At 42.2% G+C, this 19,932-nt stretch overlaps 1 protein-coding gene across 6 annotated transcripts in view; it reads right to left on the bottom strand.

The window, feature by feature from the left end:
• The window catches only part of LOC102692777 (uncharacterized), a 148,853-nt gene that overhangs the window by 43,436 nt on the left and 85,485 nt on the right, over positions 1 to 19,932 (bottom strand). For all 6 annotated transcript variants that reach the window (XM_015364383.2, XM_069178868.1, XM_015364385.2 and 3 more), the window contains one exon: positions 12,347 to 12,425. In XM_015364383.2, the coding sequence (XP_015219869.1) occupies positions 12,347 to 12,425 (79 nt within the window). The remainder of the gene's footprint in view (positions 1 to 12,346; positions 12,426 to 19,932) is intronic.

Raw genomic sequence — 19,932 nt, 5'->3', positions numbered from 1 at the left:
TTTCTCAAGGGGCAGTTCTTGTTAAAATAAAAATTTCCTAATCAATGCCAACTGAAAGAGTTAACAGCCAAGACTTGATAGAAAAACCAACCAGAAAGGAGCATTATTCCAGACGCCGAGAGAAGAAAGCACTGTGTGTAGTGTCTTGACTTCCCGTGGATACAAATCATGAGGGAAATGATATACACAATGTTTCAAAATGCTTAAATAGGAAATCTGTTATGAGCTGTAGAAGAGTTAATATTGTTCACACTGTCAAAACTGCTAGAGACAATATAAGTGAAAAATCTGATCTTTTTACTTCCAAACTGATTTCAACCAAAAATGATTTGCCGACAGACCATGTTTATGTCCAGTTTTGTAAGAAACCTCCGATATACAAGGTAAGAATACCTTACTGCACAAACCGCTGTCTTGGGCACTGAATTACAGAAAAATCACAGTTGAATACACAAATGGACTGCAGTGTTACAGAGCATTTTTGTGTTTTTTCGATGGCAAGACCTTATCCTGCTGTCCACGCAAAGACGCAGCCTTCAGACAGGTTCGGATTTCTCCAAGGAAGGAGAAAGAAAAAGGAAAAAAAAAAAGGCCAGGCCTCCAGATTTTAATTGCCTCTGCACACAGGTCAATATTAGCTGTCAAATTAGATCAGGTCTCAGAATGTAGGACCTTGTGGTCAAATGAGCAGTGAAAGTTCGATTCCCATTTGAAAGCGTGCCTAACTGACGCTGCAGTATGTTAATTTAATGAGTTCTGAAGCGCTATTAAAAAGCAGGTACTCTACAGAGCAAATTAATTTAATTACATTATTTGTATTCAGCGGGAACTGCTGGAGCTGGCACTGACTCTGCACAACAGGCAGCCTCTGCAGAGACATCATACCCGGGCAGTAATAAAAGGAGAGATGAAACTGGTTCTCTAATTCCAGTTCAACAAGACGCTGACCTCAAGAGAGCCTATACCGTACCAACTCCTCCGTGCCGACTGCACACCGGCTCAAGAACACGGGTGGAAACCCACTCGTCAAAGGGCTCGGATCTTCCCAGCCCCCGGCGCTCATTTCGCCGGAGGATTAGTACAAATGATAATTGGACAGCCACAGCACTGCGTTCCCTGTTAACGGAAGCTGTTAATTTATGCAATCATCGCGCGTGCCAAGTCGAAACTGGTTAACTGATGAAACCATCGACATTTCCTCACGCTGCCGGAAAACCCTTTAATCCTCAATGGGCTTCCACACTGCAGTATAGTGGCTCCCACTACTCTGGCTGTACAACGGGGAAGAGGCAGGGCCGGGCCACGGCGGAGGATTAACTAGGAACCCGGTCCATTGTTCCCTCTGTGAGCCTTGAAAGGAAAAAGCGACACTGAAGGAGAACTGAAGTTTAACACGGGGGTCGGACTTCGGCGAGGGGAGACAAGGAGAGGGAGGGCCAAGGGGAGGCAGGAGGCCTCTGTTGGCACAGGTAATGCGGTGCTCAATGGGCTTTCTTGTCTTTTTTTGTACTGCTGGGATCAAAGACTACGCAGGGAAAAAAAAAGAAAGCTGCTGGAGATGAAGCATTACGACCTCTTTGGTTGTTTTTTTTTTCCCCTCACTGGCAGACCTGGAACTAAAAGCTTTGAGAAATGAGGTTAAACTCCAGCCATTCTCTGTCACAAAGAGGTAAAGCACCAAACAATGAGGTCTGCAACACTGCTGTGTTCGCTGTTCCCTGCAATCACAGACCACAAACGTCGCTGAAGAAAGTGCACTGAAGGTCTGGCAGCACTGTGCTGACACTTAACCAAACAACCAAAACCTTGAACGTGTCAAAGACATCTCTGCAGTAGCACAGAAAAGAAGCATTTTTGTGTCGAGTTCCTTCAACCACAGTTTACTTCAGACGTTTTTCCACCTAACCTAGAGTATCAGCTGGAAGTGTATCCTAAGACTGCGGACTGCTGCGTATGAAATATCTGAAATCAAATATGATTTTTTTTGCAATACACACCTCAGAAAGATGAGCAGAACACAGAGAAAGTTCCACCTCACTTCAACAGGTATTCCAGTGTCTGCAAGGTCCTCTCACTTTGAACTACATTTTTTTTTTAAAAAGCAAGCCTGGTCATCTAGACTTGAATGTCACATTTATTTTTTAAAAGACGGGTAGCCAGACAAACACTACTGACAAAGGAGAACAATGTCTGCTGGCGCCTCTCTTTTTCTGCGGGCTGAGATTCGGAGAGCCAGTTCCCAGAGGGTCAGAGTTGAGATACACACACACACGAACACAGGCGGGGGACAGCTGCGCCCCTTTCCATCCGCTGCCTGCCCTGGTTCGAAATGCCCTTCTGCCTTTCTGCTTCAGAGAAAGCATTCTTGGAGAGCTCAGCTACCTTACAAAATGTTCTTTCTTTTCTGTGCAGAATGTTGTTCCTGGACATTATTAACACTGAGGCTATTTCACTCCTTCAAGAGTAAGGCCTTCCGACTGTGCACAGCTAATTAGGGCTGCCTGCAGTGCTCTGAGGTTCATTAGTCATGTGCAGTGTGCTGTGCTGAACAACCACTGTCTGCAAAGGGCACAGATTTCCTTTTTTCTTCTTTCTGTGAATTGTACTTCAGGAAGACTGTTTTTTCACTCAACAGAGTATAAATCATACTAACTGATATGATAAAAGACTGCACTGGAGATGTAAGGCAATCATCATCTTTTTTTAACATTTCAGATTAATGCTATCAAGTTGAACGAATCTTTAACACCTTCATCCTTGATGCACATTTTCACAATGTTTTTTATAACAAATATAGAAACATTTTTCTGGTCAGATTATGTTTTCATTGCCAATAGTTTGATTTGAATAAATTCTAGAAATTAAGTAATTGTAATAATCAGGGAAACGATAACAATACACTAAAAACATTTTTATGATAGCAAATGATTGGCTTTAAATTGCAATTATTTATCTGTAATTATAATGTCTAAATTAGCCTTCTGAAATTTACAAAAAATAAAAAAAGGTTTTCAGGAAGGCACAAAGCAATACACTTACTTTTATTTCTACAGCTACTTATCTTTTAATCCACTGGAAAGAGCAAGATAATTCTGTAACAAGAGTAAAGTTTAGACCGCATTACATTAGATTAGTAGCAGGAAACAATTTAATAGGACAGGGCTCTGCTCTCAGATAATTACCATGACATAAAAATATAACATACAACAACATGTCAAGACCATCTGTGACTGCAAGCATGGTTTGGAAAATCATATCAGGAATGTGTGAATGTGGTGTGGAAAGATCAGACAGTTATATCTAGAGGTGCTCATTTTAATATGGCAAGGACCAGCATCAGTAAATAATCATTCATTAATTAAAGGCTAAGGGAAGGATTTTCAAAAGGTAGTGTCAATGTTAATTAACAATGCATCGATTCTGGCATTCTCAATAGGTTGCTGCGTGTACTTCCTTATTAAAAAATCATGCTAATCTGATTAATGAATTTATTTTGATGGATGAATATATTAACGATTGGTAGAAGCTCTGGACTTTTTGCCATGTCTGCGTGGGAATTTGAAAAAAGATATATCTGTGTTATCCTTGCTTTTTAGGAGTTCATGTGCTCCTGGATGAAGATGGTTTGAATTAATGTATAGTATGCACATACCACTGGTCTTGAAAGTGCACACTTTGGACTAGTTTAAGAGAAAACAATTATTTTTGGGGGAAGCCTCAAATGAAGACGCAATGGATTTGTTTATGGATAAAGAACTTCAGAAAAATAAACCATGGTGGACATCAGCCAGAGAGCGTGCAAAGGACTGTGCATATTATTTTGGATTTACCAGATGACAGTGTGCAGTCTGGATAGGTCAGCTATTGCCAGCCTTGGTTAAATGCTACAGAAACATCTTGGATCTAATCCACAAAGGTGTAGAAGAGCTCTGCAAATGAATAAGTCCTTTTGTGTCATATCGGAGAATCATGGCTGACTTGATGGGTCTCTACTGCCTTCTAACAGGTTATAGTTGCATAGATACGAAGAGCAAACCTTTCTTACATTATACCTTCCTCATAACCTTAACTTTGCAGAGACTGTGCATTATGTAGTGTTGATTAATGAACCATTAAGTCATGGCCAGCGAGGTAACCACCAGGCCTGTGACCCCCAGAGGTTTCTTGATTTGGAAGCTTGCGTTTTTTTTCTCTCCTCAGTTCCCACATGGTCAACTGTTGCTGTATGATATCTATAATTATAGAACTCTGTAAAGGGCCTAAGTGGAAAACTGTTGCAAAGGGAGTTATAGCAAATAAAAGGGTGATCGATATCTATTCACCTCACAGGAGGAGCAACAACAAATCTGAAGGTAGTTTTAAGTTCTGCCTTGATCCAGATTCAATTCTGTAAACACATTGAGGATTCATCATGCTTCATGCAACATGTAGATTATGTGCACAATTCCCAATTCTTCATGCTTGATTCAATGGTTTATAGCATATGTGCAAATAGCATATAAGTAATGTTGAAATAATACCAAGACAGTTCAATATGTGAATGTAGTAGGTTTAAAGAAGTGGAGATATCTTGCTTAATTCTATATACAGTATGTTATGAATGAACTGTATTCCATTAATTTAATCCACAGCCTTGAGGAACATGAGTTGTATTGTGATTATACTGAACCTTTGTAAATACACCACTATTACCTGAACTGCAGATCCTTACATTGTGACGTTTCCTATAGATTTTATTATGTAAAGATTATGATGCATAAATACAATTCAATGTTTCTGCATTTTCAGATTCAGTTAATCAACATGGATAATGCCGTCTGCATTACTAATTAATGATTATTAACAAACAAAACAACAATGAAAGTGGATAAAGAGGTGACAATAGATTTGATGTGTTTTATAGTTATCTGAGGAAGTCTGCTGAATTATGTTCTCCGGTAACAAGTTCCTGTTACAAGTATTCGAAAAAAAGCTGACATAAGTGCCAGATGACAATCCTGCATTGTTTTCTGTACAATGTGGACGGTAACGACCTCAACGAGTCATTCTGAAAGTATATTCTAACTCCGGTGATTCCCCGGTAGCGGGTGATTTGCACACCGTCTACAATGGCAAGATTTTAAAAAACACCAGTCTTCAGTGTTTACTTGAAGAGTTACGCGGTTTCTTTTTCATCGGCAAAATACCTATATTCGTGATGTTATTCAGAGATGTCTCACTTAACGCTCGCAGAGTTAAAAGTATACGCAATGTGCAGAATGCTTCTCGGTAGTTCTGAAACGGTTAGAGAAACCAAACCCAACGACCAGGGCAGATGTTGAACTGTTCTCTCACTCTTAATATCTATCAATTTTCAAGCACCGCTTGGTCCACCACAGGGTCGCAGACAATACGCGTATATCAGGATGCCCTCTGGCCGGGACGCCTGCCTTTCAACAAGGCCACAGCCAGATCTGTAGTCAAAAAGCCACTTCTAAAATCACCCACCACTTTTCAGCAGTTCACATATGCCGCTGCATTCGCGCTAAACCACGTACGCAAGGGTAAATGATTAGAAACATCGGTCCGGTGAAATATGAAAAAAAAATCGTTCAAATCACATGACGCTATTTGTGTGACGGGCAGGAGCCCAGGTCTGGAAAGGGAAAGCGGCTCCCTGCCTGCTGCCACAGAGCACAGCGCGCAGAGCACGGAGCAAGAGCCTTTCGCCCTCGCAGCCCCGCTCTGCGCCCGCGGAGGCCCAGCCCGGCTCGCTCCCGCCGCGGGGAGATGTCAGCGGCAGAGCCGCCAGCAGCAGCAGCCGCCGCCGCGGCCCGGTGGGGAAATGAAAACCCCACAGCGCTCTCCGGCGGCTCCCCACGCGGCTTTTCAAGAAAAGCATCAATTTGTCAGCGCATGTGAAGAGGGCTGACTCAGCGGGAGGCAGGGTTTATGTAACCCACAGCAATCTATTATTACAAAAAGGGCTTTCAGAAACTCCAGAGAGCAGAGGCGCAGCTGGGGAGATTGATTGTACAGGCAGCGGAAACCCTTCAAGAGAGACTGCTTCCATTAAGGGCCGCCGCTGTCCACCAATTAGACCCCAAAAAAAAGAAAAGGGGGGAAAAAAAGAAAATCGTTGCTCAGCAGCGGTCGGTGCCAGAGCGCTGGCGAATTACAGCTCACCAATTAAGCCAGGAGCCAGTAACTTCGCTGTAGCAGCAGCAAATATGGCTCTCTCCTGACAGCGAGACAGCAGGCTTAACAGCTCCCTCAGCAAACGTTAGCAGCCTCTGAAGCGCTACACTGCACCACGCTTTTTAACACTCGCACTTTGTTCCCCTTCAGACTAAGGTTCTCCTTTTTAGCGCAGGACACTACAATTCGTCTTCTAGCGCCGTGCACGAAAACCACGTCCGAAACAAAAACACGTTTTCCTCGCTAAAGAGACGTGCTCAACGGTTTAAATCTCACCTGCTAATAACTGTATAACAACAGTGAAAACACAGGTCATAGGTAATGCAATGGCATTGCTGAATACACTCTTCAAAGGCAGCGCTGTTACGAACCCTTCCAAGACGTTCGTGTAGGGAGAGGGTCAGTGGACGTTGTCTTCAGAGGAAAGGGTAAATGGTAATCCTGCCCTTAGTTGAAGAGTAGTGGCTTCTGCAGGTGTGGCTCTAGCTCAACAGCAGAAATAATATTTTTTCTTTCTACTTTTCAGCGTTGGTGGATTAACCTTTACTCATTCCTTCATGAAATAATTATATTTTACAGCTCAAACGCCAAGCCAATGAATCCCAAGGCTTGACAGTTTGGGTGTATTACATTTTGTGCTGGAAAAGGTGCATTCGGTCGCCCTCACTGCTGCCTGGGTGTGGAAGAAGTGAAATTCACCTCCCTTCCCAGCCTGTGGACTGGACGGCCTTTATTTTAATAATTATCATCTTTTGGCTAAATCCTAACAATGAAAGGAACGCCAAGTAAGGCACTGTATAGGATGCGCTTTGTTAGGTCTTATTAATCCAGGTTGAAAACGTATTTCTCCTGCCTATGCGCTCCAAGGTTTAAAGATGGTCAAAGAACACGAAAGTGTCTCTGTTTCTATTCCAGCAAAACAAAAGACCACGAGAGACGAGGGAGCATGTAAATGACCCCACATACTAACGGAAACAAAAGAGAACAATCTCTCACGTCTTCAGCCTTGCTAGGGTTACCATGGTGCAAACAGTAATCGTGCCCTAGAGCCATGCTGTTAAGAATTAAATTCCGTGCAGGGAGAAATTTGGCCTTTGTGGTGTCAGGTTCAGTTCAAGGCAGGAACTACAACATGCCCGTCTGCTCGCCCGCCCAGCACAAATCTGCTTCCCGCAGCTCAGCCACGAGCCTAAACGGCACCTTTCCCTTTACAAACTGGCCGGGACCTGGACGCACAAAAGCCTGCCACGGACACATCAAAAGATATTCGATCTAGAGGAAGACTCCCCTTTTTTTTTGATGCTTCAAAAATTCTTTCATGTGCGGCAGGCTGTATCTTTACAGAGATAAGGGATGAGCTCTTCATAAATATCATATTTATTCCCTGAGTACCACGGGAGCACATAATTCAGAAGGCAGAGCAGTGAATGAGTTATGAGGCTCTGACTGCGCAAATGGAAAGAGTCTGGTTAATCAACACAGACCATCAATCTATTCTGTTTATTCCACCCTTTACAGCACACTCTAGCTCTAAACTGGGAGATGAGTTACATGCCACTCAGTTATGGGGTTCTGGATTATTTTCAGTTCTCTCCAGCATTCTGGGAATTACATTAATTACACAAACAACATCCTGTGTGAAGAATGCGTATAACAAATGATGTCATGGGGTAAGCAGCTCTACCCCTTGTTATGCTTAGGACCATAAACCAGAGTGCAGGCGCTTCACTGATAAAATGTCTTTATAAATCTGAAGTGTTAAAAGTGCAACCCCCCATTTTTTCGGAAGGTTACACAACCGGGTTAGGCGTGTTTGTTGCCTGTTCATGCCACTAATTCATTAAAAAATATTTTGTAGTGCTGAACAGAAAATTGCACCTTACTTTAATTATACCTTTGTGATCACAATGCTTGGAATTCAGCAGTAAGGTATGATCCAGACTGCATCAAAAGAATGTGGAAAGCTGGTTCTCCATTTTCCTCCACTGTCACTTGAATTAGAATTGGAAACACTGTAGAAAAACCCCAACTTAATGCCAATATGGTACCAGACCATAAATTAAATAATAATAATAATAATAATAATTGCTTACACTTATATAGCGCTTTTCTGGACACTCCACTCAAAGCGCTTTACAGGTAATGGGGACTCCCCTGCACCCCCACCAATGTGCAGCCCCACCTGGATGATGCGACGGCAGCCATAGTGCGCCAGAACGCTCACCACACACCAGCTATCAGTGGGGAGGAGAGCAGAGTAATGTAGCCAATTCATAGATGGGGATTATTAGGAGGCCATGATTAGTAAGGGCCAATGGGAAATTTGGCCAGGACACCGGGGTACACCCCTACTCTTTTCGAGAAACGCCCTGGGATTTTTAATGACCACAGAGAGTCAGGACCTCGGTTTTACGTCTCATCCGAAGGACGGCGCCTGTTTACAGTATAGTGTCCCCATCACTATACTGGGGCATTAGGACCCACATGGACCACAGGGTGAGCGCCCCCTGCTGGCCCCACTAACACCTCTTCCAGCAGCAACCTTAGTTTTTCCCAGGAGGTCTCCCATCCAGGTACTGACCAGGCTCACACCTGCTGAGCTTCAGTGGGTTGCCAGTTGTGAGTTGCAGGGTGATATGGCTGCTGGCTGGAAATATTTGAATAATACAGTATAGGGTGGTGCGGTGTCGCTGTGGTTAGCATCGCTGCCTTTCAGAGCTGGGGTCCTGGGTTCAAGTTCCAGACTGGGGGCGCTATGTGCATGGAGCGTATATGTTCTCCTCATGTTTGTGTGGGTTTCCTCCATTTGCTCCAGTTTTCCTCCCACAGATCAAAGACATACTAGTTGGTTAATTGGCTTCTGAGAAGACTGGCCCTGGTGTGAGTGTGTGAGTTTATGTCTGTGAGTGCCCTGTGATGGACTGGCGTCCCATCCAGGGTGCATCCTGCTTTGTGCGTCTTGCTTGCTGGGATAGGTTCTGGCTCCCCTGCAACATTGTATTGCATAAAGCAGTTAGAAAATGGATGGACGAATATTAATAATAGTGTATAGAATGCAGAATATGGAATTACAGGTACAATGTGCCACTTAGACAGGTGTAGTGGATCCTCTTGCAATTTATTCATTCTATAGAAATGTATTCATCCTTATTACTATATCATGGCAGAATAAAACGTCCTGAGTCATATATATACACATAAATAGGGTACCACATCTAGTACAACAGTCTAGGTGGGTGCCCTGTGTGAAATATTTGAATAAGTGCTCATTTTATTCTTCCAGGGCATGGAAGAACAGATGCTAAATTCAACTGATAAAAGATGGCAAAATGAAAGTTGGAACAATCTACAATCTTCTCTGAAGAAACACTTTTGACAAGGTAAGTCTCTCACTTTACACAGCTGAGGAGCAATTTTAAAACTACTTTGCTCAATTAGGAACAGATTTACTGTGCTTTACAGTCTGATGCAGACTAGAACTCTCTGGACAGCAACAGCTTTTATCTGTCACAATACAGAGTGTAAGAAGAGCAAGACAAAAAAAAGCAGTCTCGATCAGACAAAAAGATCTTGACAAATATGAGGTATTTGAGGGCGAGACCTAAGGCCCCAAGATAAAAGTTGAAGAAAACCTGTCTTTCAGCTCCCCAACCTCTCTGACTACATTCCACAAAGAAACTAGTTAATACAGTATCTCTGAGCACTTCCAGTGAAATGTTCTTTCTTTCTTATGTAATCCTGTCGGTATTCCCTGGGTACAGTAAATACCCACTATCATTTTAATTTAATGCGTATTTAATATTTCATCTTTTATAGCAAGCCACATGACAATGCACAAATATCAAGGCGCCGTTAACTCTTGCTGTGCACAAAGATCATACCGGAACAAAAGTAAATATTAATTAAACAGTAAGAACTGACGGGGAGAGGGTTAGTGGCAGTTGCTATTGTTCACCAGTCTCATGTGCAGAAGTCCTGAGCACACTCAAAACCCAACAGGCAGCAAGATGCTTTACTTTTTCCTAACAGTTGGGTTTTTATTGGTAACCTAGAACCATTCGTTTCATAGCGAATTGGAAGGAAAGTAGGTTTCTGATCAATTTAATCTGGCAAGTAATCTGTGAACTCAGGTGGCGAGTGCATGACACTGTTTCCATGTCAAAGTTACAGGATTCAGCAACTGGCTGACTTTGCCACCATGTGACTGGTCCATGTGACTCCGCAGTACCAGGACAAGCAGAAAAAGATGACCTTTTTCAGGTGTAAAGCCTTTCTTAATAAATATGTTTAGTCTAGGTCTCCTAAACATCCTTGCTATTGGATTGGGCCACGTCAAGGAAGCAGTAACATGTTTTGAGTATAAAAATGAGGTACTAAGTGGATGTCCGGTAAGGAGAAGAAGCTACTGTTGGCACATCCATGCTTACATTTTCACATGGTGTCTGGAGGAGGTTCTCGACAAACATGCACGCATGGATTCATTGTTTTAGCTTTTCTTCTGTCGTATTTTAAAATAGAAATAAAAAACTTGCCACCTAATTAAGTCATATTTTCTTTAAGCATTAGTTTTGGTGAATGTTTGAAATCACGAAGGGGTCTCGTTCTACCATTTTTACTTCCCTGGGAAAACGAAAGTCGACCATCATCACCATGGACAAAAATGTGACGGAGAAATAAAGCACCAAAGATGAAACACTTATACTGTTACTAGATTTCTCCTATTAAATCTGCTACAGAGGGGCCTCCATGTTTTTTTCCACTGCTAAATAGGGAAATGCCATTTTTTAACTCTCTTTCCTCTACAAATAAAAATAATTACAAACTAGTAGGGTCTGGACTCTGGACAGAGATGAAGCCCTATTCCCAAGCACTGCGGGGTAATCTAAGCCATCCATTTCTCCTTTAGTTCCTCCTCAGGCTGTTCTCCTGAGACCTCGGCATCATCCTGTTTTTTTTTAAAGTATGCTGTGAATGTGCCACATCCTCCCTACTCAGTTTGAACTCCACTGGGGTGTCAAATCTTAAATGCTCGAGCTATCTGGAAACAGTCCAGATGCTTTTTTGGTTTCTCAGCTCCAGCAGGTTACAGGATGTCAAGCAGGATAGATCAGATCTTTGTAGAGTGGTTATCAGTGGTTTAGTGTTACTGCCGCATCGGGGAAGTCACAATCCAAGGTACGTTCACGGTCGTAGCAACGAGTAACTGGGTGCGACCAGATTCCAGCACACTGGTGCAGCAGAGTCTCGATCACATGGTGGAAATCACTGTAGCAAATTTCCTTCTCACACGAATGCACATACCAGACACATTGAGAATCACCACCCTGAAATTCTTTCATTCATTAGGCCTACTGTAATCATATTTACTAAATCAGTTAGCCCCATGCTCTGAATAGCTTTTTTTTTTTACTCCAGCATTCCTACTTTAGAGCCAGGTCTTGTCAGATCTCAGAAACTAACCAATTCCTGGTTAGTACTGGGATGGGAGACCTCTACTTAATATTCATGTAGCTGCTGTGAGTAGTGTTGGTGAAGCAGGAGAGGTACTGTTCCCTCTGGACCAGAACTTCCAAACCAAAGGCCCAGTATGGTAGAAGGACAAGTACACTGTGATAGATGAGATTTGAATGAGATGTTAAGACAATATGCTGACAACTACTGTAAGTCTTTAAAGATCGCACTGCACTGTCTGTAAGATTAGAAGGGTTATTCCCTGGATAGGCTGGCTAAATTCAACTGGTGACGTTTTTTTTTCACTTCTCCACCTGATGTGCTGATGCCTAATGGCTGCTGCCCTTCAGTGGTGGATGAAGTGTGCTCCCTTTTATATGTTGAGTGCTCTGGGACTCTTTGTGATGAAAAATGCTACACAAATGCAAGGAACCATTAAGTGTCATTTTCCTCTGCCTAATGTGAAAGCTTTCGTTAGAAGCACAAAATCAACCGTCCTTCCAAATAGCAAGACATATTTTGCCATTTACCTTGGTACACATCTCTGATTTGGTATGCCTGTGTAAGTCATTGTGGTGCTTTTGCAGTTAATGTAAATAAAACATGAAGGAGTCAGAAATCATCCATGGGTACACCTACATTTTTTAGAAGTGCCTTGTATCATACATACACTACTTTTCACTTTCACACTAATAATTGTATAATTTAGTCAGCTCACCCTTTTATTGGCCACATAGATGATGCGGACATTGCAGCACATCATCAGGAAGATGAGGGTGAACAAAGGGATATACCATCTGCAAGGAAACAGGCAAAAAGAAACATTGCAGAATTGTATCATCAGCCAATAAACAAGGACAATGATTCCTACAATTGACCAAGCAAAAACATTTTGCACCTCTTAAGATAATGGGGAAAAAAGTAACTAAACTCTCATTCACATTTACAAAACATATCAGTGAACTGACTACACTACACTGACAATTAACTGTATAGGAAACAAACTTCTATTGCACATAAAATGAACAAAAGTGTAAATATAACTTGCAAAGCCTGATTTGTCTGGGGATGCAGAAGAATATAGAAGGTTTTCTTGTCTTTCACGTACACAGAAAAAGCAAAACTAGGTGAACTCCTTCTGAACCTGTGGGAGTTTGAAATGACTCAAAGATCAACAGAGGAAAAAGCCATCAGACCAAACACTGCAACATCAACCGCTATCTATACTAAAGATACAGTATCTAGTCAGCATTCCTGCAGAGAAAGAGATGACTGTTCTGTGACAGTCCAAAACAGCGCAAAATGTACTGTGATGCATCCCAAACTACTACCAAGAACTGAGTTGTGGCCAATTCTAATTGCCTACAACGATAAGACATTCACAGACATTGCTTTGGTCACATCAGTAATAGCAGCTGAGGTTAAGCACATGTCAGAGTGAGTAACTGCAACTGTAATTAAGCAAAACGCTGGAAAGGACAACTAAACTTATGGCAGCCCTGTTTCATTTCAGAGCCAGGCATAAGAGGACTTCCTACGACTTGTGTGCCCTATAAGTACAGGGACTAGAGCAGAAAGTCTGGGCAACATGCCCTGCACTCTGACAAATGAAAGGCCTGTACAGACCAGCCCCACACTGCACTCTTTATTGAGTCTTAAGAGAGAGGGACACACCAGTGCACACTCTCATGATATCCATAAACACTGGTACTCTTTAAGAAATATTAAATTCCTTTTCGCTGATGTTAACTCTCTGTAATGACGCTATGTAGTCAACTGTTCTAATTCCCCATCACACTTACAGCGAGTATGTTATTTCTACCTGTACAATTTATTTCACATTCATCTTCATTTTGTCTCCTCCACATAAAAATATCAAAGTTTAAATTTATCATTCAGGAGGAAAAAAGCAGAATATACCACTTATTTTTTGGTAATTCTTTGCTCATTTCTTAGGAAAGCTACATGAACATGAGAAGAAAGAGATAGCTGAGCAGTTGTCCTGCATCTAAATTAAAAGGTTCAATTAAGGGATGCTCATTACAAAAAATATTCAGAAAAAACTACAGGTTTCACAACTTTTCACAAAAAAAAACAGTTGGTGAAAGCCGCTGATCACAACCTGAACACTACCTAAAAATAAAAATGACAAGTCAGAAGGACCCTGCAGGAGGTTTGCAGAGCAGATTTTCTGCAGTATGAAAAGCAGTCAAGCCCCTGGAATAACTATTAAGAGAAGAAACAGCACTCATTCCCTCAGCAGTCTCTTAATAACAAACAAGCCAGGTCCATGTCCACAGGTTCTTGTGTTTCACAGATAAGGCGGCAGCAGGTGAAATATTAGCCATAAAAATACATGAGCTCCACAGATCTCAGATAGCACCCTGTGTTTTGCCAACGAGGGTCTGCACAGGGTTTATTGCTGTCAGGCTGTTGTCTGGTCATGGCTTCTGTGATACTCCAACACTATCAGCTGGCTGGGAATGCGGTAAAGAGTAGTTATAAAACAAGCACACTGCACCAGGAGCAAGGACACAGATAAACTCCTAAAGTGCAGCGCTGATAACAAACTTGCTTCACATCAGCGGGAAGCACAAACTCACAAGACAAAGACCCTCTTCCAGTCATTAATACTGTGAACCTGAACAGGGCTTGCTCACTTACCTGAGCACTGAATTCTATTCCAGGACTGTACTACCTACTGCACAGTGAGTAAAATGGGGTTTCCTTGCACCATTGTCCCCTTTTCAGTTGAAAGGCTTTTCTTTAGAGTCAAACATAAAATGCAAATGAATTGAAACCTTAAGCCTCGCAACAAAACACAATACATTTAACACAAAATAAGCCTGTTTCTACCCTGAAAGTCCTGAGAAGTAGTTTTGGAGGAATGTAAAAGACATGGCCTAATACAGACTCTGGAAAAAATGGAGAAACAGAAAGACGGGTCATTCAGAATGAATCAAACTGTACCTCTGTTCTAAACTTGAAAATAATTTTACAATCAGCTCACGTCAGCTTGGTGGTGAGTGCTGCTATCTCTTGGGTTCTGGCCTGAAATCTGACTTGGACTACCTTTTTGTTTGGAGTTTGCATGTTCTCTAACAGGGTACAAGGGTTTTCCCCTATACTCTAAACCCAGGCTGATATTCTATTATTGTCCCTCTTCTGTGTCCTCTGTGAAGGACTGGTGTCCTATACATGGTCTAGCCAGCTTTGCACGATATGCCTCTAGGTGTGGCCTTTGGCTCACTGGAAACTTGCATTTGACTAAGTGGTTATTGAAAATGGATGGATGAAGGACTCTATCACAGGAACCTCCCATGGGCTCTGACTGTTAGGTGCAGTATTTTTATTGCATGTTCCTCACTACTCACTCAAAGGGAATGACTGTGTATGACAAACCTATTTCGATAATACCGAATACATCTACATTAGTTACAAAGAATTACTGAGAATATGATGTGCAACAGTATCAGCAAGGTATGTGAAGAAAATAGCAACAACAAAAAAAGAAATTGAAAAGGAAGAAACAATCAAGAACACATGCTTAACTAGCCTGTAAAGTATAATAAATGCCTTCAAATTTTATTTCGTGAACCATTAATGTGTAGGGCAATAATGAGCAGGAGTTACAAAGTGCCTTCATTAGCATGATAATGATCTGTCATTTAGTCTTTTTTTCCACTGCTTTGCAAAGGAAAAGCGTTCAGGGTAAGCCTGAACAGCCTAGTGTTTAATTCTCAGCTTTTAAGTAATTTAAGTCATTTTAGCTTTCCAATTTGAGCAATGACGACGCAGGAATTCTGTCGGTTGGGCTTGTTCCCCTCTTTAAACTACACTGCTGATCTGAGCTGAAATGAACTGTAGCCCCCTGACATGGATTAATCGTCTGTACTACGGACAAAGCTGAGAACGCTGATCCTGCTTCCTTTGTGAGCTGAGACAGATGTACCCAAAGATAAAGGTTTCAGCGGCTGGTGAATTCTTGCAATACCAAACTAGCCAATATGAAATCGGCATATTTCATATACGTTAGCTATGACACCTGCCTTGTGGTAAATTCCTGCTAAATCAACGAGTTAGGCCGCAAAAAAATTCTTGAAGACAGTTATGCGATTTCTTCGGCCAAAGCTCCTGTTCTGGCATAACAAGGTGCGAGACAGAAGGCCAGAGAGACACCAGGGCAGGTGTCTCCTTGGGTGTTGCCGACGCCTGCTCTCCCCATTAATTTATAAAGGAGTATCCTTTTTGGCCTCAGTGAAAACTGAACATTTCCAAAGAGGTACAGTATCTGTCCCTATATCTGTGTGTCTGAACTTAAAATGACCAAAATCATTCATTCTATGACAAAATGACTGCTTCCCAAAACTGTAAGCTTTCTTAAGAGTGTAATATGATACAGCTCATTTATTGCTAGTCAATTCAAATAGTTAAAAAAATATTTGGAGAAAATATAAAACAGTGATGGGCAAGACTGTTTTTTAGCATTAAACAGTATTTAGCATTGCTGTTTTACGATGCTGGGATCCTGGGTTCAGTGCCTGGGGTGCTATTTTAATGGAGTATGTAAGTTCTTCCCAGGTTTGTGTGGGTTTCCTCTGGGTGTCCCAGTCTCATCCGAAGTCAGAAAACATACTGGTAGGTTAATTGGGTTCTGGGAAGAAAACTGGCCCTGGTATGAATGCGTGCAGTGAACAGGTCATGTGTGCCCTATGTTGGACTGGGGTATGCTGTCTTATTTCTTTTCTTGCCAGGATAGGCTCCAGCTCCTCCTAGATCCTGTAATGGATAAGGTGGTTCGAAAACAACTAAATGGATAAAACAGTGATAGGGAATTCAGGTGGTGTAAACAACGCGGAGCCAATTTTCTGGCTCTAAAACATCTAAATTCCTTGGTATCTAAAACGAATTCTTTCATGCAAATAATTGCCATATTCTAGCAAATCTTATCAGTGACAACAGATTATGTGGGGGAGCAGTGAGCAGGCCATGTGCTCTTCCTCTAATTAATGACAAGGTGGGATGGTTTTACTACGTGAGACAGCTCTGCCTCCAAGTACGACATTGCCCCTTGTCCCTATTCTTGCATTAATTCCACAAAGAACAATAGAGAAGCAGTGACTGAAATCACTGAAACTCTAGTGGTGAAGGCACCTCAAAGTATCTCGAAGTAGTCACTCTACAAAAATGGATAAATACAAAGGAATCTGACAGCAAGGTTACTCACAGTGACAGCAAACCATAAGGAAGAGTGTTCCTAATCTCAGAGAGACACACTTACTGCCAGTGCTACAGACACAGTGACAAGTGCTGCCACTCCAAAGTTTTCTCCGAACATGTTATACAAGTATTTGCTCTGTGGGGACAGGCACTGGGACAGCTGTTATTTCTGTACCAGCAGAGGCAAATACATGGTCAAGTCAAACGAACAGTCATCTGGCAGCCATGTGTGGCGGTATAGTGTGACATTTGTTGACACTGTTGAAACATGTGAACTAAAAACAGCACAAGTACTATCTTAAAATAACATTTTAAAAATGTGGAATTCTATGGTGTTTAAAATGCGCACCACAGGGGTGTCCGATCCTGATCCCGGACGGCCAGTGTGTCTGCTGGTTTTCAGTCCAGCACAGCTCTTAACATGCTAAAAAGAGAAGAAAAGAAACACAATGTTTCAGCTGTGGAGCCTTCTTCTTCTTCACACCTGGAGAAGGCCCCACAGCCGAAACATTGTGTTTCTTTTCTTCTCTTTTCAGCATGGAATAAACCTCTACTTGTTCCTTTGCAGCCTACGCATGCTGACGCAGCGTCCTACTTGAATTACTTGAACTCTTCAGGTGCTGCTGTTTTCAAGAGCCCTAGAAAACCTGCAGACAGACCAGCCCTCCAGGACCAGGACTGGACACCCCTGCAGTCGATCCTGCTCAGAAGCACTGCCCTGTGTAAATATTTCAGTCTGCAGCCACGCTTCGTTTGCCTCTAGCTGAAATACCAGATGTACAGGTGGCAGAGTTTCAGCTGGAGCTGAAGAATGTCACGCTGCTCAGGCAGTCTAACACTGCTGAGGGTCAGGGCTCCAGTCTGCAGGTCTAAAGAGCAACTGGCTAGACAGGAAAAAACATAAACAACCCTTTATTTCCTTTTCTTGCAACTTTAATTCGATATATTTCCCAATTATATTGCTACAAACATTTCTGGTTGGAAGCAAAGTTGCCTCAGACTAAATATGCATATTTCACTACAATAAATCAACATGAAAACTTAGACATGCTGCTCTAACACCTGAGGTATGAGTGCAGGAACTGCTCATTTTTAAAGAGAAGCCATGGAGTGTCTGGTATGTGTCCCCTGGGCTCCCCATCCAGGCAGCAATCTTTCAAAAATTAAATTTCTAGTGGCAGAAATGTATACGGTTTATGTACAATATCATACTCCATGCGACACTTGACCACAGGCTTTGGTTAGTCGAAGAAGAACCAGGGACGTGGATTCGTGTGGTGAGGAGCTCTGAAGACGGCCAAAAAAAAAAAAAAACAACTGCTAGTAATCAAGGGAGTGAAAAATCTCTATAGGTTTCAGATCCAACAAAGACATACACCTTGTCAGGGAACTCTTTTAACACCCCTGATCAGTCTAAATCCTGTTAAACAGGCGCTTGATTGTGCAGGTTGCTGCAGGCAAGTGCTTACAAAGAAACAGGATTACAGCAGCTGTAGGTAGGACACGTTCTTTTCTAAAATGCAACAGGCTGAGCCCCTTCCGATCTTTGCAAACTCAGTTTCGTATTCAGCGTCTGTTTGATGCAGCGCCTATCGGCTGGCTGTCAATCAGGCAGAAAAAGGATGCAGCACCCCGCTGGAAGCTAGTAACAGTAGCAACATGTGTCGTCTGTGCAGGGTCTTTCAGAGCACAAGGCTGATATAAAAAGCTGCTGCAAGCAGCGCGCAAAATAATGGCGGGGGAAAACAGTTAAACTGCTTAAAAGCATCATTTCAGTCTCGGGCCAATCTGCTCCTTTTCATTTTTACTTCATCCACACATTTCATTTTTGAAACCCACATTCCTGTCTCTCTTACAAAAGGCAAACTGACTGGTGTGGTTTGTAAGGCTGTCCAGAACAAAATAAGAGCAGTGGAGCCTGGAATCTACTGCATAAATTCTCAAAATTACAGAGGGCTGGGTTCATTTCCAACCGTCTGCTGCTACACCCGGCTAACGGAGCTGTATCTCCCAATCTAATGCCGCACGCAAGAGTTTCCCTCACGCTGTCTGCCTCCTAATCCTCATTCTCTATTGATGTAATTAGACTTAATGAAGATTCACAGATCACGTCAAACCTTAATCCCTTACCTAATCTCCATCATTGGAGAGCACACTCCTGTATCCTTTAAGCGCTATGGAAACAGGCCGCGGAGCTTGAGCAAGGTAGCTCCTAAAGCATGAAGGACCGGTGTTCTGTTTATAAAAAGGCCGAGCTCTTTAGCACTAAGATAGCATCTCATTCCGGTGGCAAACAGCTACAGCTAAGCTTTTACTGATGATTTTTCCAGTCAGTAATACCCTGTCAAATAAAAGGAGCAGAAACAGCAGGCCGCTGCGGAATATTCCTTTCAGTGGCAGGCGGCAGAACTGTGTCCAGCAGACCCAGGCACCAATACCTTCACGTCCTTTTCTGCAATCTGGCAAAAATTTAGGGATATACCACCTGCATCTTTTTGTTCAGAACCATGCTAACTGTTGGCTTGTAATGTTTTTAAACTATATCCAAAATATCTGTTGAGCAACTACAATTAAATGAGAAGTCACCTAGACATACACCGCTAGTTAAAACTTATATTTTGAGTTTGCTTTTAAAAAGGGTAGCGATGTGTACACTTCTTCACATGGGTGGACTCCTAACTTTGTCTTGTTTTATAAAGCACAAGGATAAAATACATTTTTCATTTTTGAGTGTTTGCACTTGCCCACATTGAGGGAATGTTAAAATTTTGAGGGGAAAACAACTGAAAACTACTCAAGCTCGATAACTTATATTGAACATCAGGGCGAAGGACGATTGAATCACGCTTCATTAGGATGAAGCAATTACATATGCAATGGAGCCAGTGCATTAGGAGTTTAAAAACTGAGAAATACATTAGTTCTAAACGAATGGAGCTCAGATGTTCTCCATTGCTCATCAAGACAGACTGGAGATGGAGGTACTCACTATAAAGAGCGATAAGACAGAAGGAATTTTTTTCTAAACTGTCCAAATTGAATCTATACTAAGCTCTCAAACAAGCTTGCATGGAACAGAAGCTG

Source organism: Lepisosteus oculatus, chromosome 15 (genome assembly GCF_040954835.1).
Source record: "Lepisosteus oculatus isolate fLepOcu1 chromosome 15, fLepOcu1.hap2, whole genome shotgun sequence".
Classification (NCBI taxonomy): domain Eukaryota; kingdom Metazoa; phylum Chordata; class Actinopteri; order Semionotiformes; family Lepisosteidae; genus Lepisosteus; species Lepisosteus oculatus.
The sequence above is the reverse complement of the archived record's forward strand: the minus strand, read 5'-3'. Positions and strand labels throughout refer to the sequence as shown.